We start from the raw sequence: 19,030 nt of genomic DNA, 5'->3' as shown, positions 1-19,030 counted from the left end.
CCTGAGTGTCTGTGTAGCTTGAAATGTTTGTACGTTCTGTCTTAATTTTCTGCGGTTCAGTCGCTGCTCCTGTGTTTCCATCAGCATGGTGGATACTAACTGACAGTTTGTGACAACTGATTGAAAGCAGTTATACTGAAAAGATCTGGTCCTGTAGATGTCCTTAGTTGTTAGTCCAGTTGACTTGAGCAATGAGTCTGCTGATGAAATGAACAGTGCTGTGGTAATCTTTGTTGAAAATGTAGACAAAGCAAACAAAGTGATTGAGTCGGGCATTGTTGTTATTGCTGTGTTTGTTTCAGTGTCTCCTCTCACTGCAGCAGTAAAAGAAGAAAGGAAGAGAGGAGGCAAGAGGAGACGCAGCGTCAGAAGGAACATAGTGAGGGGACAGCAGGGACTCAGCCTTGTCATAATAAAGACGAGGGGACAGAAGCAACAGGAAAAAGTCAGAATGAAGGTGAAAGGACAGCAGGGACACAGCAGAGGCAGAATGAAGCTGAGGGGGCAGCAGAGACAGTATACAGCTGAGGGGACGGCAGAGACAGAGTACAGTCAAAATAAAGGGGAGGGGACTATAGAGACACAGCAGAGTCAGTATATAGGCGAGGGGACAGCAGAGACACAGCAGAGTCCGTATAAAAACTGAAACTAGAGAACTCAAATCAAGCAAGTGAAGCAGAGAGAAAGAGGACAGGAAAAGTAATGGTGAAAAAGAAGCTGCAGTAGAGCAGGCACCTTCGGAAATGAAGAACTGGCGTCCAGTCTACAAACTATGAAGTGGTATAATAGTGTGAGGAAGGTCATGGACAAGGTCCTTCACCAGACCCAAACCTATTGTCTTCCTGACAGGTCCATTGTTGACAATCTGTCACTAATTAGAGATCTTATGGAAGTCTCTTGTTCTTTGGGTTTTGACGCTTGTCTGCTTTCTTTGGAACCATGGGTTGACACCAACTGCTTCTATCATTATTATTATTATTAGTACCATTACTGCTTTTATTATCCTTATCATTCCACTGTATCCACTGCTGCTGTTATTATTAGTAGCTGTCAATTTCCCATCATTATTATACTTACTATTCTCATTATATTAATAATTTCTGTCATATGCATTGAATGTGTTGTAACTCTGTTATCTTCATTCTGTGCACATGACATCTATCACACTTCTGTCCATGCTGATAGAGGGGTCCCTCTCTGTTGCTCTCCCTAAGGTTTCTGCATTTTTTCTCCCCGTTAACAGGTATTTTGGGGAGTTTTTTCTGTTCCGATGTGAGGGTCCTGGGACAGAGGATGTCGTATGTGTACAGATTGTAAAGCCCTCTGAAGCTAATTTGTGAAACAATAAATTGAATTGAATTATATTAAATAATAAATAACCTGGTAGCATTTACTCTATGGCACAGGTTATGTATGAAGCATGTATGAAGCACTGGTTTGGCTCCCGGAGGAGCCTTTACTCCACGGGGCCCTGATGGATGTTCGGGAAAGGAGCAGACCTGGCATCACCCAGCGTTTGTGTTCAGCTGGGAAAGTGAAGCTGAGGCCCAGAGTGGATGCTGCAGGTCCAGGACTTGGTAACAGAGAAGCAGTGGCCTCTCTACTTGGTCTGAGGTCAAGTTGTCACACCAGAGACATATTAAACACATGGACTAAAAGGCTGACGACTAAGGAGCTGCAGATACCGCAGGAGTACACCACCGGAGCAGAGACTCCTGGTGAAGGGGATCCTTTCCCTGAACTCGGTCTCAAAGTAGACCCGACTGACGGACCATTACTGGTGTTATACCTGTTGCAGCTGCAGACCTGTACATGTTGAGTGGGAAAGCTCTGTACAAATACTGTTTCCAACCTTTGAACAAGAGAGAGCTGAGTGGGAGAACAGACACTGTGTGGAGAGAGAGATTAAACTGGTTTGAAGGCTGTAAAGCACCTTTAAACAAAAGGTCAGTGGAGAATCCTGCAGGGGGGACTGGCTGTCAACTTCTTTGTTTCAAAGATCAGTCCCACTGTGTCCAATAAATGTCCTTTTTGTCAGGAACCAGAAACTGTTTTTCACAATGTTCTGGACTACAAGAGACTTTGAAAACTTAGTTTTTAAACTGCAATACGAGTTGGTCTGAAACTGCTTTTATATTTGGTGCTGGTTATAACAAAGTTAAGAAGTGGCAGCTGTTGAACTTCATAGTGGGACAGACCAAACTGTACATTTACAAAAGGACAAATCCAGAGGGAAATGTTTCAGGCAAGGGGCTGCTGTCAGTGTTTGTGTCGCTGCTGAAAGCCAGAGCCAGAGTGGCCTTCAGGTTGTATTCACTCATGAAACATGTTGATGAGTTTGTATCTCAGTGGTGTTTCACTATAAGTGTCTGTTCTGTTGTTGAAGGGCAGCTGTGTTTTAACCTTCCTAATTATTTTATCCTTGTTTTTATCATTGTTTAAGTGTCTTGATTTATTGGAAAATAAAGGTTTTCGAAAAATCTGAAAAAAAGTCTCTCTCTCTCTCTCTCTCTCTCTCTCTCTCTCTCTCTCTATGAATGTATTGTGAGATACGTTCTTAGTGGTTTGTAATGACAAATTGTTGTTAAGGATAATTTGAAATGATTGCAACCCGCTCAGTTTCAATTGATCTATTTAAACTATACAAAACAGTTCCTTGCATCTATTTACATTATTTCACATAAGTTGTCATGACCTCTTCTAAAGATTGTAATATGATTCAATGAGCTTTTTTTTTTATCAAGTACAGGGAACGCTGTGTCATTTATTTATTTAAACTTGTTGAACTCATAGAAATCCAACCAGTTCCAAAGCTGAATACAAACAAATCAAATTCATATTATAACCAAAGAACATTTTTGCACTAAGTATAAATATTAGTGCTGGGCAACGATTACAATTTTAATCGCGATTAATCGCATGATTTTTTTGCGATTAATCGTAATTAATCGCATTGTTAAAAAATTCAATAATGAATTCAATAGTGTATTGTGCATTTTTATTTTAAAAGTACTGCTATATGAACAAAAGTGCAATAACATTTGGTTTGCAAACACTTTAAACAAATCAGGTTCTTTTTAACAGCAGTATTCTCTTTACACAGTAGCAGTTAAAATACAGTTATGATTCTGATAATAGATATTCAGCACAACTTTATTTTCATGTGTGTAAGAGATGCAATTTGAAATATACACTTTGAAAGCTGCAAACCTATCTACGTCATGTTTTTATGTTTTTTTTATGTTTGCTAAATTCTCAGTAGCGATAACTAAATGATATGCTTACTGTACATATTCCAAACTCTAAAAAAATAATTTAAATGAATCATTTCTTTTTTGCTTTTTTTGGTATTTTGGTCAGACACATGCAACGCTGATTACCGTAATATGTTTGGTATTTGTTATAAATGTACGTTGGTACATAGAGGTGATAAGAAGCTGTACATGGAGGGACTTAGGACCGGAAGAGACGCCACACAAACAGCTGTTCACCGCTCGCTGCCTGTCAGCCGGTTCTTGTGTTAAAAATGTCCGCTTAATAATAAAAAAACGATGTATGCGTTAACGCGATAATAACGCGTTAACTTGCCCAGCACTAATAAATATAAGTATAAACAATTGTATTTATGGAATATATTTATGGAATATAAATCAGTCCCTTACAGTAAGGATAGAAAAGATTTAATTAAGAGTTTCATCACCAAATGAGCAGAGTCACTGTGTCATTACAAGAACAAGAAGTAGTTATGTGTTTGCACTCACTTCTTATGATGAGCTGAGAGGAACAAAGTAACACTTGGCCGTCACAATGTAGGAACATGTCACCAGTCGCTCTTTCATGTGTTTACTATACTACTACTACTGCCACTAATAGTAATAATACAAATAATTATTACTATTAAGTATTATTATTATTATTATAACAAAAGTGTGATTGCAAAAGAGTGCTTGCGGACACATCGTGAGGAGTCAGTCTGTCAGTCTGGAATACTCCCCAGGAGCGTTTACACCAGTAAACCCTTTGCGTTATCTTTCTTCTGCACTTGTATCTCAACCTGTTTTGTATTTAACTATAAATGATAACATATTGTGTTGGAAGGTTTTAAATATACGTATACATCATGCGTCATGCCACACATCAACACTGACAAATTAAGTACGTTTTGACCACTTACTGGGTGACGTGGGTGAGTTTGCTCCCCCATCAGAGGAGGTGCTAGTGGCCTTGGACTCTGCAGGCAGAGTCGGCCTGGGTAAGGAGGATGGAGGAGGAGCCAGGGAGGGTGCTGGTCCAGAGGGGGCCAGCATCTGAGAGGAGATGTAGTGACTGGGCACTTTCCCTTGGTTGCTGCCATTCAGCTGGAAAAATCAGACAATCAAACAGAGAAAGTGAAATTTCACGTGTTGCAATGCTGCTATACCTTGTCGTCCTAAATAATACATCCAAAACATTTTACAATTCATTAGCACTCTGAAGCTAAAAGCCTTAGAGGGGCAGTTCATCATCACATTTGGAACTCACCTCACATAAACAAAGATCACCGCGAATGACTTAACAGAGAGTGGCCCTGTGCATGTCCAATATGTAGGAAACAGTTGGGGCTACTGGCTCACATTAACACTGAGTGGTTGTTTATAGAGTTCTATTGAATCCTACGAAGCTGCCTTGTCACAAACTCCAGTCTTTGTCTGACTAGTTCTATAAATACCAACCTGCAAATCCTTAAGGAAATGAAAGTGATAGCAGCAGCAGTGGAAACAAAACAAGTATTAGGTGCTGCAAATGTAATAGTTGTTTCTATTCTCTCGCTTTCTTGGTGTCTGTGCATGTCTGTTTGTTTAGCTTTTTCAATTAAATCTTATGCCACCAGCAAAAATGAAATATTGAAAATACTATTTATAGTAACACACTGACTTACAGACTAACCTCAATCTAGACAGTGAATACTCAAAAACAGCTTTTGGTTGTGAAACAGATCATTTCAGCGTTTTCAAATTTAGCAAATTAATTTGTAATGTTTTTATATTTCTGGCAAACATCATGTTTTGCCAGGCACATCATACAAACTAGTTTTGTTGAATCATTTCCCAGGTAGAGTCCGTCCTGAGCTACCTGTTCTACTAGTAAACAAACGAATTCAAGTTTAACATCAACAACATATTGATATAGACATTGGTCAACCTGCATAAGTAATTTTCTTTTATTGTGGCGTTGGAGCTTCTGTCAAAAAATCAGTAGATGGTGCACATTGGTGTCTACATCTGTAGTTCTACAGTGCTGCTGGTATTACACTTACGGCACTGCAACTGGCTGGTATTGGTTTGTATTCATAACTAGTGTAGAATAATCTGTCTGCAAAGACATACAATTATTTGCACAGTAAAACGCTAGCTGTTATTCAGCTAAAGTAGTAGCTGAGCTTTGTGACATTTTTTTTGACTGGTTGTACTCACTGAGCTGGGGGTTTGATTGGCAGGGTCACAGGCCAATGAGACCAGATCTTTGAGGGGGTCCTGGGTCAGGTGAGGAGGATAGCGGATGGCTCCGTGGGGAAAGTAGGACGAGGGTGAGAAATGAATAGATGACGAGGGGTGGGGACTCCGAGACAGACCTGGACAGAGAGAGACATGAGACAACACAGTAAATGGCATTTTGTTCCATGTATGTATGTGTATGTGTGTATGTATTTATTTGAGTATGTGTGTGTGGGTGTGTGTGCATGCGTGCGTGCATATGTACTGTATGTATGTGTGTGTGAGGAAGCCTGACAGGAGTGGCTAGGGAAGTGGTAGGTGGCAGACACGAGAAACTTTGTCCGGAAAACCAAAGGTGTTTTATATATAGTGGCACCCTGTTACACGTGTAACCAAAAAAATATATTTACTAAACAGTTAACTTGCCTAAACTGAAAAAACTCAACTCATAATAAAGGTAACTCATATTTACATAATATCATATGGACGCAGCTTTACACTGATCCCCAATAACAGCCAAAAGCATCTGCTTAAATAGAGGTTTCCATCAGCAGGAGTAAATCTAGTCCGTACCATGACTGCAGGTAACTTCAATCATCTCCTGAGACAGGGAAGTAACAAAGTTATTTCTTTATACTAACCTTTAGAACATGTTACATAGTTAAAAATATCAAATACTTTTGCACCCATGCAGAACAGATCACAAGGGTGAAGGAAGAGGAAGTGGGTGGGCAACTCCTTTTGACTCTGGAACACATGGTGGGTATGGTATGTAACAATGAAAGATAATGATTAACTTATGCAAAGCAAAGTGAACCAATAAACAATAACTAAACTTAACAGTACCTGTCCGTGTTTTACTTAAACCAGAAATGTTAAATGGGACAGGAAGTCAGCGATGACATTCTTGTGTCCTGGTCTACACTGGACCTGAAAACGATAAGGCTGGGGAGACAAAATACCATCTGGTAATTCTAGCATTAGTGTCTTTCATTTTGTGGATCCACTGCAATGTAGAATGGTGTTGGAATCTGTCAGGAGCGTGTTTGGTTATTAGCAAGTATGAAAATTGTATTATTGACATTAATAAAATTATCAAACTGTAGATAAAGTATAAAAATGTATGTTCACTCACAATGTCAATAGTCAAAGCCAATCATTTATTTATTTATTGTTATTATACTTTATTCATTTGTTCTCTGCATTTGACCCATCCCTATGCAGGGAGCAGTGGGCTGCTCCTGAGAAGCGCCCGGGGAGCAGTTCGTTTCTTTTTAGTGTCTTGCTCAGGGACACTCCGGCACAGGACACGTGGTAGCCAAGGATGGAACCGAATCCTTGCGGTTACCGGACAACCCTCTCTACCCCATGAGCCATGGTCGCCCACATTCAGAGTGAACATTGAAGGTTTGAATTTGAGCACAGACTATTACATCCAGCTAATATCACAACACATATGCACAAAATGCTCATAGAAAAATGTTAAATAATCAAAAATAACATTATTTATTTATTCAAGAGTATTATAAATCAACAAACATCTATTATGCAATTACAAGCATACTACCTAAAAGCAACAAACGATCACGTGGTCAGGGGATTATGTGTGTGAGTGTGTGTTTGTGTGTGTAGGAGGGGGAGGAGAGAGAAAAAGAGAAAAACAGTCGACGTAGTCTCATAAGTGATTGCGCCACACGAGACTTAACAATGCGGAGGAGAGAGGAAAAAGAGAGGGGGGAGCAAGAAGGCAGATGTTATCACATAAAGTAGTCACATCACAGAATGCTCCACAATGGTGGCGAGGCCGCAATTATTTAACGGGGCAATAAGACACACAATGGAGGTTGTGCTTCCACGGCACGTGTGTATGAAATAAGCATAACGGCATATATGGGTGCGTGAGCATGTGAGTGCGTTAAAAAAATAGACGAAGAAGAATAAATTCTCACGCAGCAGTAAAGTATAGCCACCGTGACTTTATCACACAGAAGCCCGACTGGAGAACTCTGGTTCGGCAGTCGCGGTGCTGGACTTTTGACTAATAAAGTACAGTTTACCAGCTTTACTCGTGGTGGCGGATTTAAACACAACAATCAGTAGCGTGGAACAACACTATTACAGCTGCAATAAGGACAACAGTTATTTTACACAACAATAAATGGGACTCAGTGGTCCATAAAATACACACTAACAAGGTAAATAGTACAGTTAACTTAAACAAAACAAGGTTACAAACACACTATGACCTATCTCTGCCCAGACAAAGCCTCTTACTTGAGATCAGTGGTAATTGGTGCGTTCTTAAGACTTTTAAGGCGGAATTTCTCCGGCTTAGGACCTCTTGGTTGCACTCGCTCGGTGGGGATTTGTTCTTCTGTATCGGCGGGTTGAACAGCGCGCTGGCGGCGGAAAAAACAGCAAATGCAGACTTAAAGAATCCTGAGATTCCGTGATCTTCCTTCTGCAGGTTAAAGTGGGGGAACGCGGGGTAATTTATCCGCTCCTCCTTCGGGATCCAAAACAGTTTATTGTTTGATCAGCGAAGTTAAGACTATCACCTAGGGGTTTTTCTTTAAAGGTACCAGTGTTGTTTTGCCTCCTTTCATACGAATCTAGTCAAATTGGACGGCCCAGTGTGAAGGTAACCCCGGCTGAAATAGCTGTGGTAACATCAGGGCCGTGTCACAGGGACTCCCTAGGGTTCCCGTGGCCCACTAGTGCGTTGTGGTTTCAACCAAATCTCAGACATAGTTGAGATTTTGACGCCTGATGGGGTTTGGCGTGGTTTAAACCAGTTTAGGCTTTTGGAATTGATTTTTTTCTTTGTTTCTTTGCCAATCAAGTAATAATTCAAGGTGTCTACTGCTAATTTAAAGCCAGAGCTTCTGTTTCAACTGTTGACTACCTCATTTCCTTTGGGAAGTGTTTTCAGCTGCTATACTGCACAGTCAACTGGTTTCCATCCTGTCTTTGCAATAACATTGCTCCGGGACCTACTCTAGAAGCATCGGTCTGGTCAGTAAAGGGAAGAGTGAAATCGAAACACTTCAAAACAGGATCTTGACACAGTTTATCAAGTCTTTGAAAGAATTCTCACTTTCTTGAGTCCACTTAACCTTTACCGGGCTGGATTTGCAAGTCATGTCAGTTAGTACTGCAGATCTTGATGAAAGGTTAGGGCTGAGTCTGCGATTCCAACCGACTAACCCCAGCCAGCACTCTGGATGTGTTGAAAGAGTTCCCAAGCATTCAATGAGTTCATCAACCCTTGGCATTGGATAGGGAACAAAGGCAGACACAGCATTCAAATTTGAAAAGTTATCACAGAATCTCAGCTTCAGGTCATGCTTCTTTGAAACCAACACAACAGGGCTACACCATTCACTGCGAGAAAGTTCAATGATTCCTGTAGCCATTATCTCCTCCACTTCTTCTTCTTTCAGTCTGGCTGAAAATGCAGCAGGTGGTGTCCCTGATTGGCAGCTGTTCTGGTGAATGCAGAAGGATTGGATGTTCAATGAGGTGTGTACATCCTGGCTTTAGACTGAAGAGCTCTTTTGGCATATGCTCCTGGCGTTTATCTGGCGTGAGATGTCTCAGATCTGGAAACAATTTCAGTTGAATTGGAAAATACTGCTCCTGAATCTCTTCCTCGCCAACAACGGTGCATGCCCACAAGGTTGTAGACTGCTCTGGTTGGTCTACCCACTCTATCAGAAGGATTACATGGACGAATTAATGCTTTGTCCGATAGTCTGGTAAACAAAAGTACATAAGTGACTGGGCAGGCCTTTTTTGTAATCTTGCATGGCCCCTGCCACTTGGCAAGGAGACTACTGTCAGACGTTGCCAGCAGAGAACTTTCTTGCCCTTCCGGAAAACTTTTCTCCTAGAAGATTGTCATAACTTTTCTTCTGTCGCTGCTGTACTTGAGCCAGATTTCCATTGGCGAGCTCTTGAGACTCGTCCAGTTTGACTCTCATTTTCAGGACATATGAGAGCTCACTGCACTGCTGTTGCAGCATGGGACCCTCCCAGGCCTCTTTCAAGTCATCCAAGGACCCCACACTAAATGTCCCTATAACAGCTGGAAAGGTGAAAACCCTGTAGATGCTTGTGTGACTTCTCTGTATGTAAACAGCAAGAATGGAAGCCATTAGTCCCAGTCTGACCCATCTGTTTGTGGATGGTAGAGACTGGTCTTCACACCTTGCTGTGCACCTCATTCAGCAGGCTTGAGGTGAAGTTGGTGCATTGGTCGGCAATGATCTTCTTTGGAATTCCGACTCTAGAGAGCAGCTGAATGAGGCAGTTGACAAGCTGGCAGGCCTTAATCTTTTTCAAGGGAAAGGCTTCAGGAAATCTTGTGGCATAACCAGAATGTACTTGTCGCCTGCACTACTCCTTTCTATTGGGTCTACAATGTCCATGGCAATATGGGAAAAGGGTGTATCAATGATGGCCATGTTAAGGAAGGGAGCCCCATCTCCTTTCTAGCCTGGAGAGTTAACTGACACTGTGGACAAGAATGGTAATATTTTACTGTGTCAGCGGATTCTGTTCGGGCAAATAGAAACGGGTAACCATTCTAGCAAATGTTTTTGCCTGTCCTAAGTGTCCTGCCCAAGGGAAAATACTCTGATGCTGCTCATTGTAAGTGTGACATGTTCCCTTTAAGAAAAGTAGTGTAACACAGCGCTATTTTGGGGTTTAAGGTGATGTGATGTTAGTGCTTTTTTTTAGACATCCTTTTTTCAGTGTGGCTTTGTGGCACAAAGGCCCGTGCCATAGCACACTGACTGTAATCCTGCGGGCTTATTGTTGTCCTATTCTTTATTGTTGGAATGCTGCTTCAGCACATACTGTATATAATCCATCGGGCTTAATCATAATAATAATGTTTATCAAGAAAGTTTGGTGCGCTTCTCCTCACACAGCGGTGCCAACACCTGCGCAAAAAATACATCAAAACGTGCGGCCTGATTGGGAATAGTGTGCTATGTATTTTCTAGAGAGATTCGCCCAGCTGTTTTCCCGAAAATCCCCAAAAACGGACCAAATTTTCTCCATTAACTTGAATGGGGTTTCGGCATGTAGACAGCAAAAAAAAAAATTAACTTTGGGCCCATATTGACTAGCCATACATTAACGTAGAACAATGATTTGAAGTTTAAAACATTTACAAAACGCTGGCCTTTATTGAGCCAAATGGACATTTTGATAGCTAGCACAGTTTTCATTAAGTCACAGATTAAGTATTGTATGGAATGTTCAGAGCTAGAGTGAGGGCATAACTGTCAGAGTGGAGCGGAGCAGGAAAATATTCTGTGATTTTTCCAAACAAAATGCTCCATGTCCCACAATTTTTACTTTGTACACCATTTTTGGCCAAAAAGCTTGTAAATGTTGTGCTGTCTCACATAGATGTCATTGGAATCCAACGGACTTACACAATTGGCTCAAATAGCCGCAGAGCGACATGAACTCCAATCAACTGCTCCATTAGACTCCATGTTAAATCTCACCACTAATTTCTCAAAGAAAGCAGACGGTACCAGTTTTGTATATTGCCCTGGAGCTCAAATTTGTTAACACTACAAACATAAAATCCACATTACCACGTTCGACAAAGTCTTATCTCTCTCACAGTACCCATAATTGTTAATTGGACTCATGGTTTTGGTATAAAGGACATATGTTTGACAGGTAGTTTAGTTGAAAATCACTGTTTTGTTGAAAATCACATGCACCCAAGCACACAGGTGTTTATATGAGCTCATTAGTGCAGTTGACAAACACACAGAGACACTGAGACACACATGACTTGGAGATATTGAGTCAATTCAGTCCCATTATGATTCTGTCTACTCTCTGTTAAAATCATTGTTGGACAGTTAAAAATTACATTAGAGATGAGAATAACCCAGATGAACATGAGCTCCAGAATGAAGATGACATTCTCACTGTGACAGAAAACATGAAAACAAAAGAAAAACTGAAATTTCTGTTCAAACTACACTAGCAATTTGGACATGCCTCTGCTGACAGACTGAAAAAACTACTGGCCTGCTCAGGTAATGATGATGATGAATGCACCACAATCCTTAAAGACATTATAAAAAACTGTAAGAAGTGCATTAAATATAGCAAACCAAAGCCAAAGCCAGCGGTGGGTGTCCTCATGGCCTCAACCTACAATGAAACTGTTGCCGTGGATTTGCACGAGCAACCACCAAGAAACCCAGAAAGATTGTGAAGCATTTTACACATTGCTGGATATGTGTTCATGGTCCGCCGCACAGATGGGGTGAATTCAACAACAAAGATATGAGGGACATGGCTGAAAGCTTCAACATTGAAGTGAAAACAACTGCAGCTTACAGCCCATAGAGCAATGGGCCTTGATGGCAAAGAACTCTATGCACAACGTGCATGGCTACGGTCCCTACCAGCTGGTATATGGGCAAAATCCAAATCTGCCTTAAGGTCTCAGTACTAATCCGCCAGCTCTGGAAGGTATTAACATGAGTAATTGGATAGCCCAGCATATCACAACATTACATGCTGCATTTACAGAAGCTGAGTGGTCTGAAAGGATCCGAAGAACCCTTCGTAAACAACTGCGGCCGATTGATGACCAATACGAAACGGGACAAAGTCAACTACAAACCGGTGGATTATACAGAATAGAAAGGTCTAGGTGTGGTCATCGGCCAAGATGGTGCATTAATATTTGCGAGGCATGGAGGCACATACGTTCGCGTACATCACTCCAGGCTTTGAAAAGTAGATAGCCCACAGGCAGTGCTGGGAGAAAGGGCAACTAGCTGGAGGGGACTGAACATCACACCACATTACCAGAACATGGCTTTAATGAGAATAACTCTGACACTGAAAATGAAAGTGAGGAAGAGAGGCCTACAAATGGTGAGGATAACAGTGAACCCCCTCACCCATCAATACAGCCTGAAGGAAGTAGTCATGATCAATCTGATGTATCACCGAACAACTCAACCACAACTTGTGAAGGCCTTAGTCTGAAAACTGGACAGGTAATTACTTATACAGATAGTGGGAGTGGCCAAGCACACACTGAAAAAATCCTCAGCAGGGCAGGAAAGGCCACTGGAACATACAAATACTGGTATAATTTGGAGGCCATTGAGCCTGAGGAAATTTCTGGCACTACTGGTTCCGTTGACCTAGGACAAGTACACAATCTTCAAGTGGTCCCAACTGAGCATGTTGAGTTATGTGCTAGCCATCCTGAAAAAGACATACTTATTGTGAATGATGATGCCTTCATGTCTACCAAACACAGTGAACTCAGCAACTAGAAAAATAATGATGTGTTTGAAGAGGTGACAGTTGAAGGCCAGAAATGCATCTCTACGAGGTGGGTGTGCACACTCAAGGAGACACCTGATGGTGTTGTACCAAAAGATCAGTTAAAGTTTACCCTAGATTAGTTGCAAGAGGCTTTGAAGAAGTGAACACTCAGGAGCTCCCAAAAGAGTGATATGTCAAAAGAAATGGCAGCTAAACTCTATGGACATTAAAGCAGCCAATTCACAAGGCAAAAAGTTAACCCGAAATGTCTATATCTGTCCTCTCCAAGAAGCTCAGAGCAAAGGAACTCTATGGAAGTTGAAAGAGTGTGTTTATGGCCTTGCAGATAATTGTCTGTATTAGTATAACAGAGTGAAAGACATTATGCAGCAGTTGGGAGCTACTGTGTCACAAGTTGATCCATCACTGTTCTACTGGCTGGATGACTCCTACGGGGATGGGAGTCCTTGCTTGTCAGGTGGATGATTTTATCTGAGGTGGTTAAGAAACATTCTCCACAAGTCATCCCTCACTTGAAAGTTGCTTTTCAAGTTGGACGTAAAGAGCACAACAGCTTCAGCTACATTGGAATGGAGGTTAAATCATGACACGTGCAACAAAGTATTTGCATAAATATTCTGCAATCCATTCCTGTGGACCACACCAGAGCCACACAGCGAGAGGCTCCTCTAACAGACACTGAAACTGACTAAAGATTGGCCAAATATTGTGGGTAGCAAGGCAAAGTAGACTCAACATAATGTGTGAAATATCCATCCTAGCATCAAGTACAAAGCATTACACTGTTCAGACTTGACACTGTGCAAACAAACTTGTAAGGAAACTGAAATCCGAAGAGATGACCTTGAGGTTTCAGCACATGGGAAAAGACAGCTCGCTGAAACTAGCGGTGTTCATTGAGACACCTGGTCATGCTTATGGGAGAGAATGGAAGATTCTCACCCATATGCTGGCAGTCAAAGAGGATCAGGAGAGTTGTCCGAAGCACCTTAGCAGGAGAGACTTTGGCACTTGCAGATGGCATTGACAGTGCAGTCTTCTTGGCTACAATCTACTCAGAATTTACCACAGGTGATTGCACACGCAACAATTTGCCCATTGCGGGTGTAATGGACAATCAATCTCTTCTTGATGCTGTCAAGTCCACCAAAACAGTTACTAAAATCCGCCTCAAAATCAGCAGCATCAAGGAGCTTGTCCACTATTACATTACAGTCATTGTTACACTATGGGACCATCCAGCAGATCATGTGGTCAGCTAGGAACAGCTCGCTGACTGCCTGACAAAGAAGGGGACATCTGCACTCGTTCTACTGAGGGCTCTCAGCTAAAGTGTATGGCAACTGAAAGGCTAAACGAACTAAACAACAAAAGCCTTTCTACCCTCAAACTCTCTTGTCATTAATAATTAAAGTTACAAGTTTAGTTTAGAATATTTTTTTTGTGATTTCTGTTTAAAGAGAAAGGGGAGTTTGTTAAGTGTGCATGTGTGTAAGTCAGTCGTTCTACAGGAGTGTAATAGATGTAGCTGCTGTTGTTGAGCTGAAGTTTCAGTAAAAGTCTTAAACATGTACAGTTGTCGCTGGAGTTATTAAACTAACAGAATGGACATTCTTGGTTAAAGGCTCTGGTCTCTCTGTCCACTTTTCTCTTTTTGGAGAACGCCAGGTGAAATAAGTTATCTGACTCACGTTCTCTCGAGCTGTTGGGTCTCTCTCCCTGTCTCTGCCGTGTGTGTGTTTATCTCATTCGAGGGGGACGCTTATCAGAATACACATATGTGTTTGCCCGGGTAGCATCATGTGATGTGATTTACAACGCATGTAATTGATCGGTGTGTTTCCTGGACCGCTGAACAAGTACCGTAAGGGCTAGAAAAGCTGCGCCGGTTGAAATAGAAGCGCTCCGTCAAAATCAGTTTAAGGTCCAGGGTCCAGATACAACAGCGTCTGGGTCCGAACCCGGACCACAGTCCCCCTTTTAGTGACCCCTGCCCGGCATGAATACATGAACCAAGGCACCATTCACTCTGTCATGAAACGACTTCTCATAAATCTGAACCACCAGATTAAGAGCACACAAATTTTCAAGCAATAACCAGAGCGACAAGGCAACCACAGTTAAACATTTCAGTGTATTGAATTGTGTATTTACAATTTAAACCACATTTAACAAAATAAAGTGTCCTTTGCAGGCAAGACCACAAATAAATAGTCCTGATAAAGAGTTCAACACAAAAACTGTTTTATGTTGAGTAAATCCTTTTCCAAAACAAAATCAAAAAAAGATCTCTGTTCGGATTTAGTTGTTCCCCACAGGTAAATATTCGTCGCGAACAAATAAATATGGGAATTCTGTTGAAGAGAGTAAACTCAAGATCACCGGCGCTGTCGGAGTTACCTCCAGTACTGGGCAATGATAGACTTCATGCACATGGTGGCTGATGCCTGAGGGAAGTTTCCTGTCTTTAGGTCAAGTATTCTTTGGAGGTAAAATATTCGGCGACGGGAATTTTCTCTTGTGCCGACCGCAGAATGTATAGGAGGCCAGGGGTAGAAAAAAATCACACTATTAGACGGACTATGCCTCTTCTACAATGGTATGTTACGCCGCCATCTTGTCTTTTACGTCAAGATTTTATGTGAAGAGGGGCAGATTACTCAGGAGAATGCCAAAATTCAATTGGCAGAAAAGGTGTGAAAATAACTTTTATATAATTTATGTAATTTATATTGAGAGAATAATAATAATGATGATGATAATAATAATAATAATAATAATAATAATAATAATAATAATAATAATTGGAGGTGAGGATACCAGACACACCTGCATGTGTGTGTGTGTGGTATACTATATATATTTATGCACACTGACCACTGTGAACAGCTATGACTGGCCGGTGGTGCTGAGTGAAGGAGCCCAGTCTTGGTGAGTCTTCCTGGGAAGAAGGACTGTCCAGCTCTGCTTTCTTCACTGGAGGAGACAGACCTAAAACAAAAACACAGATGGACATATGTATTGATGCTAGAACCAACAGCACTGGAAACGTTTTGGTTTAAAGCCTCCAGCACCACCATTGCCTCATTGGCCTTTTGTCAGTGTGAAATTAGATGCCTCAGACATTTCCTCAGACATGTACCCTCCTCCAATAAACATGTAAACATGTTGATGTTTGTTAATTATGACTATTGACGATTGAAGACATGATCAGCCTCTTACAACTTTAACCCTTTCACAGTGTGTTTTCACTCCATCAATGTCAATTGTAACATTTCTGTTGCCTTAAAATGTCTTATTTAGCGATCTGTTGCACTTAGCTCCACTCTCATGTCACTTCTGGTTGCAAAAAACAAGGTGGAGATGGTCAAAAACCAAGATGTCATTGGCCAATATGCCAAAATCTAGTCTTTAAAACTGCAGTCCACAAACCAATGGGTGACGTCATGGAGACCATGTCCACTTCTAATAAACAGTTGATGGTTAGCGTTCTGACAGAGTACTCCTCTCCTCTCTGTTATGGGGCGACTGTGGCTTAATGGTAGAGGGGGTCGTCCTTCAACCAGAGGATCCCCGGCTCCACTAGTCGGCAAGACACTTAACTCCAACTTGCTCCCGTGGGACCTTGCATGGTAGCCCCTGCCATCACTGTATGAATGGATATGAATGGGTGAATGACATGTAGTGTAAAAGTGTTTTGACATGTTGGAAGACTAGAAAAGCGCTATACAAGTCCAATTACCGTTTACTCTCTAATATTGATTGATCAATGGTGACATGTATGCTTTATGATCTGATATACACATATTCCATCACTAATAGCTAACATATACTGTAATTAAACCCACACAGAGCTGTCAATGACTGAGCCGGTGGAGGGCCTTCCACTCAGATTCATCTTGCCCTTGTCAGTCTTCATTGCTGTTGCTGCATCTTGTGTGCTCGTCAATACATGCAAAGCAGCTGAGCTGTCACTTTATAGAAGTCAACACCCACATGACTGCTGACAACACACTGATCCCTGTGTCCAGCCCTAACCCAGATTTCCATCATTTATTAATATTAGAGGTGTTGGGATCTGGCAGGAGCGTGTTTGGTTATCAGCAAGTATGAAAACTAAATTATTAATACTGATACAATTATTAATGTTAATGTTTCTATTAATGTCAAATGTTGATAATAACGGGGCACCACCCTGACATCAGGAACCAATAACCAAACTATAAATGAAGTGAAGTCCCAACAAAGGATAATTGCTACTGTACAGTTTGGCTTGAATTAGTGCACTTTCAGCTTCCTGATTGTAGACCTTAGCTCATATTTTGGAACAAGCTATTATTCCTTGTCCCTGTAAATTAAAACATTTTTATATAAAAGCTGAAGCTCTATTGTGAACAAGGGTTGGCGTTGCTGTAGAGCAGTGGTCCCCAAACTACGGCCCGCGGGCTGTCCACATTTGGTCCGGCCCCCTGAACAATACCAGAGACGCATTATGATTTTTTTTTTCAGTCTGCACAATTAATCGAATTTTAATCGCGATCACGATTTTGGCTGCCATGATTAAATGAGCATGATCGTCTGCGATATTGACGTTTAAAATACTTGCTCTGCTACATATCAAATCAAACGCTTCCTGAATCAGCCGACCACCAGGGGGCGAACGAGATGAGAGCTGTCATGTGCGCACCCTGTAGGAGTAGAAGAGTAGAAGAAGTAGAAGAGCAGAGAGACGGGAGCTTGAAGGACGAGTACTTGTGCTTAATTTATTTACACGCCGGCATGTCATGTCTGTCACTAGATGGTCGCGCGTTTTCAATTCCCCTGCTCTCTGTATCGCGCACGGCGGTGTTCCGCCCCGATCCGCGCGCACGATGCAACAGTCGCTCACCTGCGAGTAGCACCCCCCCCCCCCCCCGCCCCACACACACATATTCATTGTGTCTGTAAAGTGAGATTGTTTACTTCCCTTTGTAATAATGTATTTGTTTCTGCAGAAGCACGTGGGTTAGTGTTTGATGATATATTTCACCACGGGGATACTATATACAACCAAACAGAATAAAATGATGTATATCTTTATTAACTCCCCATAAATGTGATGTACATTTTCGTATTCCGTTACCTCCTTCAATGTCATCAGTCCAGTTCCTGGAGCTGCTGGCGGGAGAGGATGGTGAGTGGTAATACTCCCCTCCTGGACTGTCAGCCTCTTCCTCCATAGAGCCAGATTTATGACGCTTACTCCTGCGGACATATATAAAGACACTCAGATATTTAGGATCATGGTTTCATGTTGCACTGTGTGAAGTAATGGAAGCAGAGAGCTAGAAAGTATACGTCCAAAGTGTCTTCTTAAGTAGGTTCTTTGGGGTCTCTCGACTGCAAGTGCTTCAGTATCTACAGTAGAAGAAATGATCGGAGGGTAAAGAGTGAAGTAAGGCCTCTAGTGAATACAGATGTTTTGGATAATAGCTGACATCTATGCATTAGATTATTTGCCATAAATAAAGCTTCAAAAAGGTTTAACCAGTGTTGGGGAGTAGTGCATGTAATGTAATCAAACTAGTAGTTCAACTATATTTTGCAGTAGCTTGCTGGTAGTCCAACTACAATCATATTTAGATTGTGATTGAAGTAGTTCATTAAAATACCTCACACAGCGACAGCATCATTATGAATAAACCTCCGACTCTCAGCCTGAGGAAGAGACACCATTAAGCAAATACATGACACTGACTAGCTCCACCGACAAAACCTACAGTTTGTAATGTGAGTTATGCAAGCGAGAGTAAATACACTCTACACACCAATGACCAGTTTTTTTGTATGAGAATTTGTTTTAATTTTGTATCACTATAAATTGTCAATTTGATCTTTTTATAATTTTCTATAAAAGTTTGAACTTTTTTTATAAGAAGCTTCAGTTGACCAAACTATGAAGCTATTACATTTATTATTGAAGGAGTACTCCAGCAATTTAGAGTCACACCTCCATGACATTGGAAATATCCTGGGAGGGCTTCACATTTCTCATAATGTCACCATTTGATGATGATGTCAAACACATGCTTTTCACATTGTCAGTTTGTAATGCTGACTTGATATGAATTTGATAACCTGTGATGACATAATCGGGTTTATTTTCACAGCCATGACACATTTCCTGTAGAGCTACAGAGGACATAATACAGCTATTTCACATGACC

General features: G+C 41.4%; 1 protein-coding gene across 2 annotated transcripts in view; it reads right to left on the bottom strand.

Annotated features, from left to right (window-relative positions):
• nfic (nuclear factor I/C) overlaps nt 1-19,030 on the bottom strand; it is a 65,668-nt gene that overhangs the window by 18,594 nt on the left and 28,044 nt on the right. For both annotated transcript variants that reach the window (XM_079158066.1, XM_079158067.1), the window contains exons 8-11: nt 17,947-18,068; nt 15,702-15,815; nt 5,454-5,611; nt 4,175-4,358 (exon numbers count right to left, since the gene is read on the bottom strand). In XM_079158066.1, coding sequence (XP_079014192.1) covers nt 4,175-4,358; nt 5,454-5,611; nt 15,702-15,815; nt 17,947-18,068 — 578 coding nt within the window. The remainder of the gene's footprint in view (nt 1-4,174; nt 4,359-5,453; nt 5,612-15,701; nt 15,816-17,946; nt 18,069-19,030) is intronic.

The sequence above is a fragment of the Pholis gunnellus genome, assembly GCF_910591455.1.
Source record: "Pholis gunnellus genome assembly, chromosome: 4".
NCBI classification, from domain to species: domain Eukaryota; kingdom Metazoa; phylum Chordata; class Actinopteri; order Perciformes; family Pholidae; genus Pholis; species Pholis gunnellus.
Note: the sequence above shows the minus strand (reverse complement) of the source record. Positions and strands in the feature narration are given on the sequence as shown.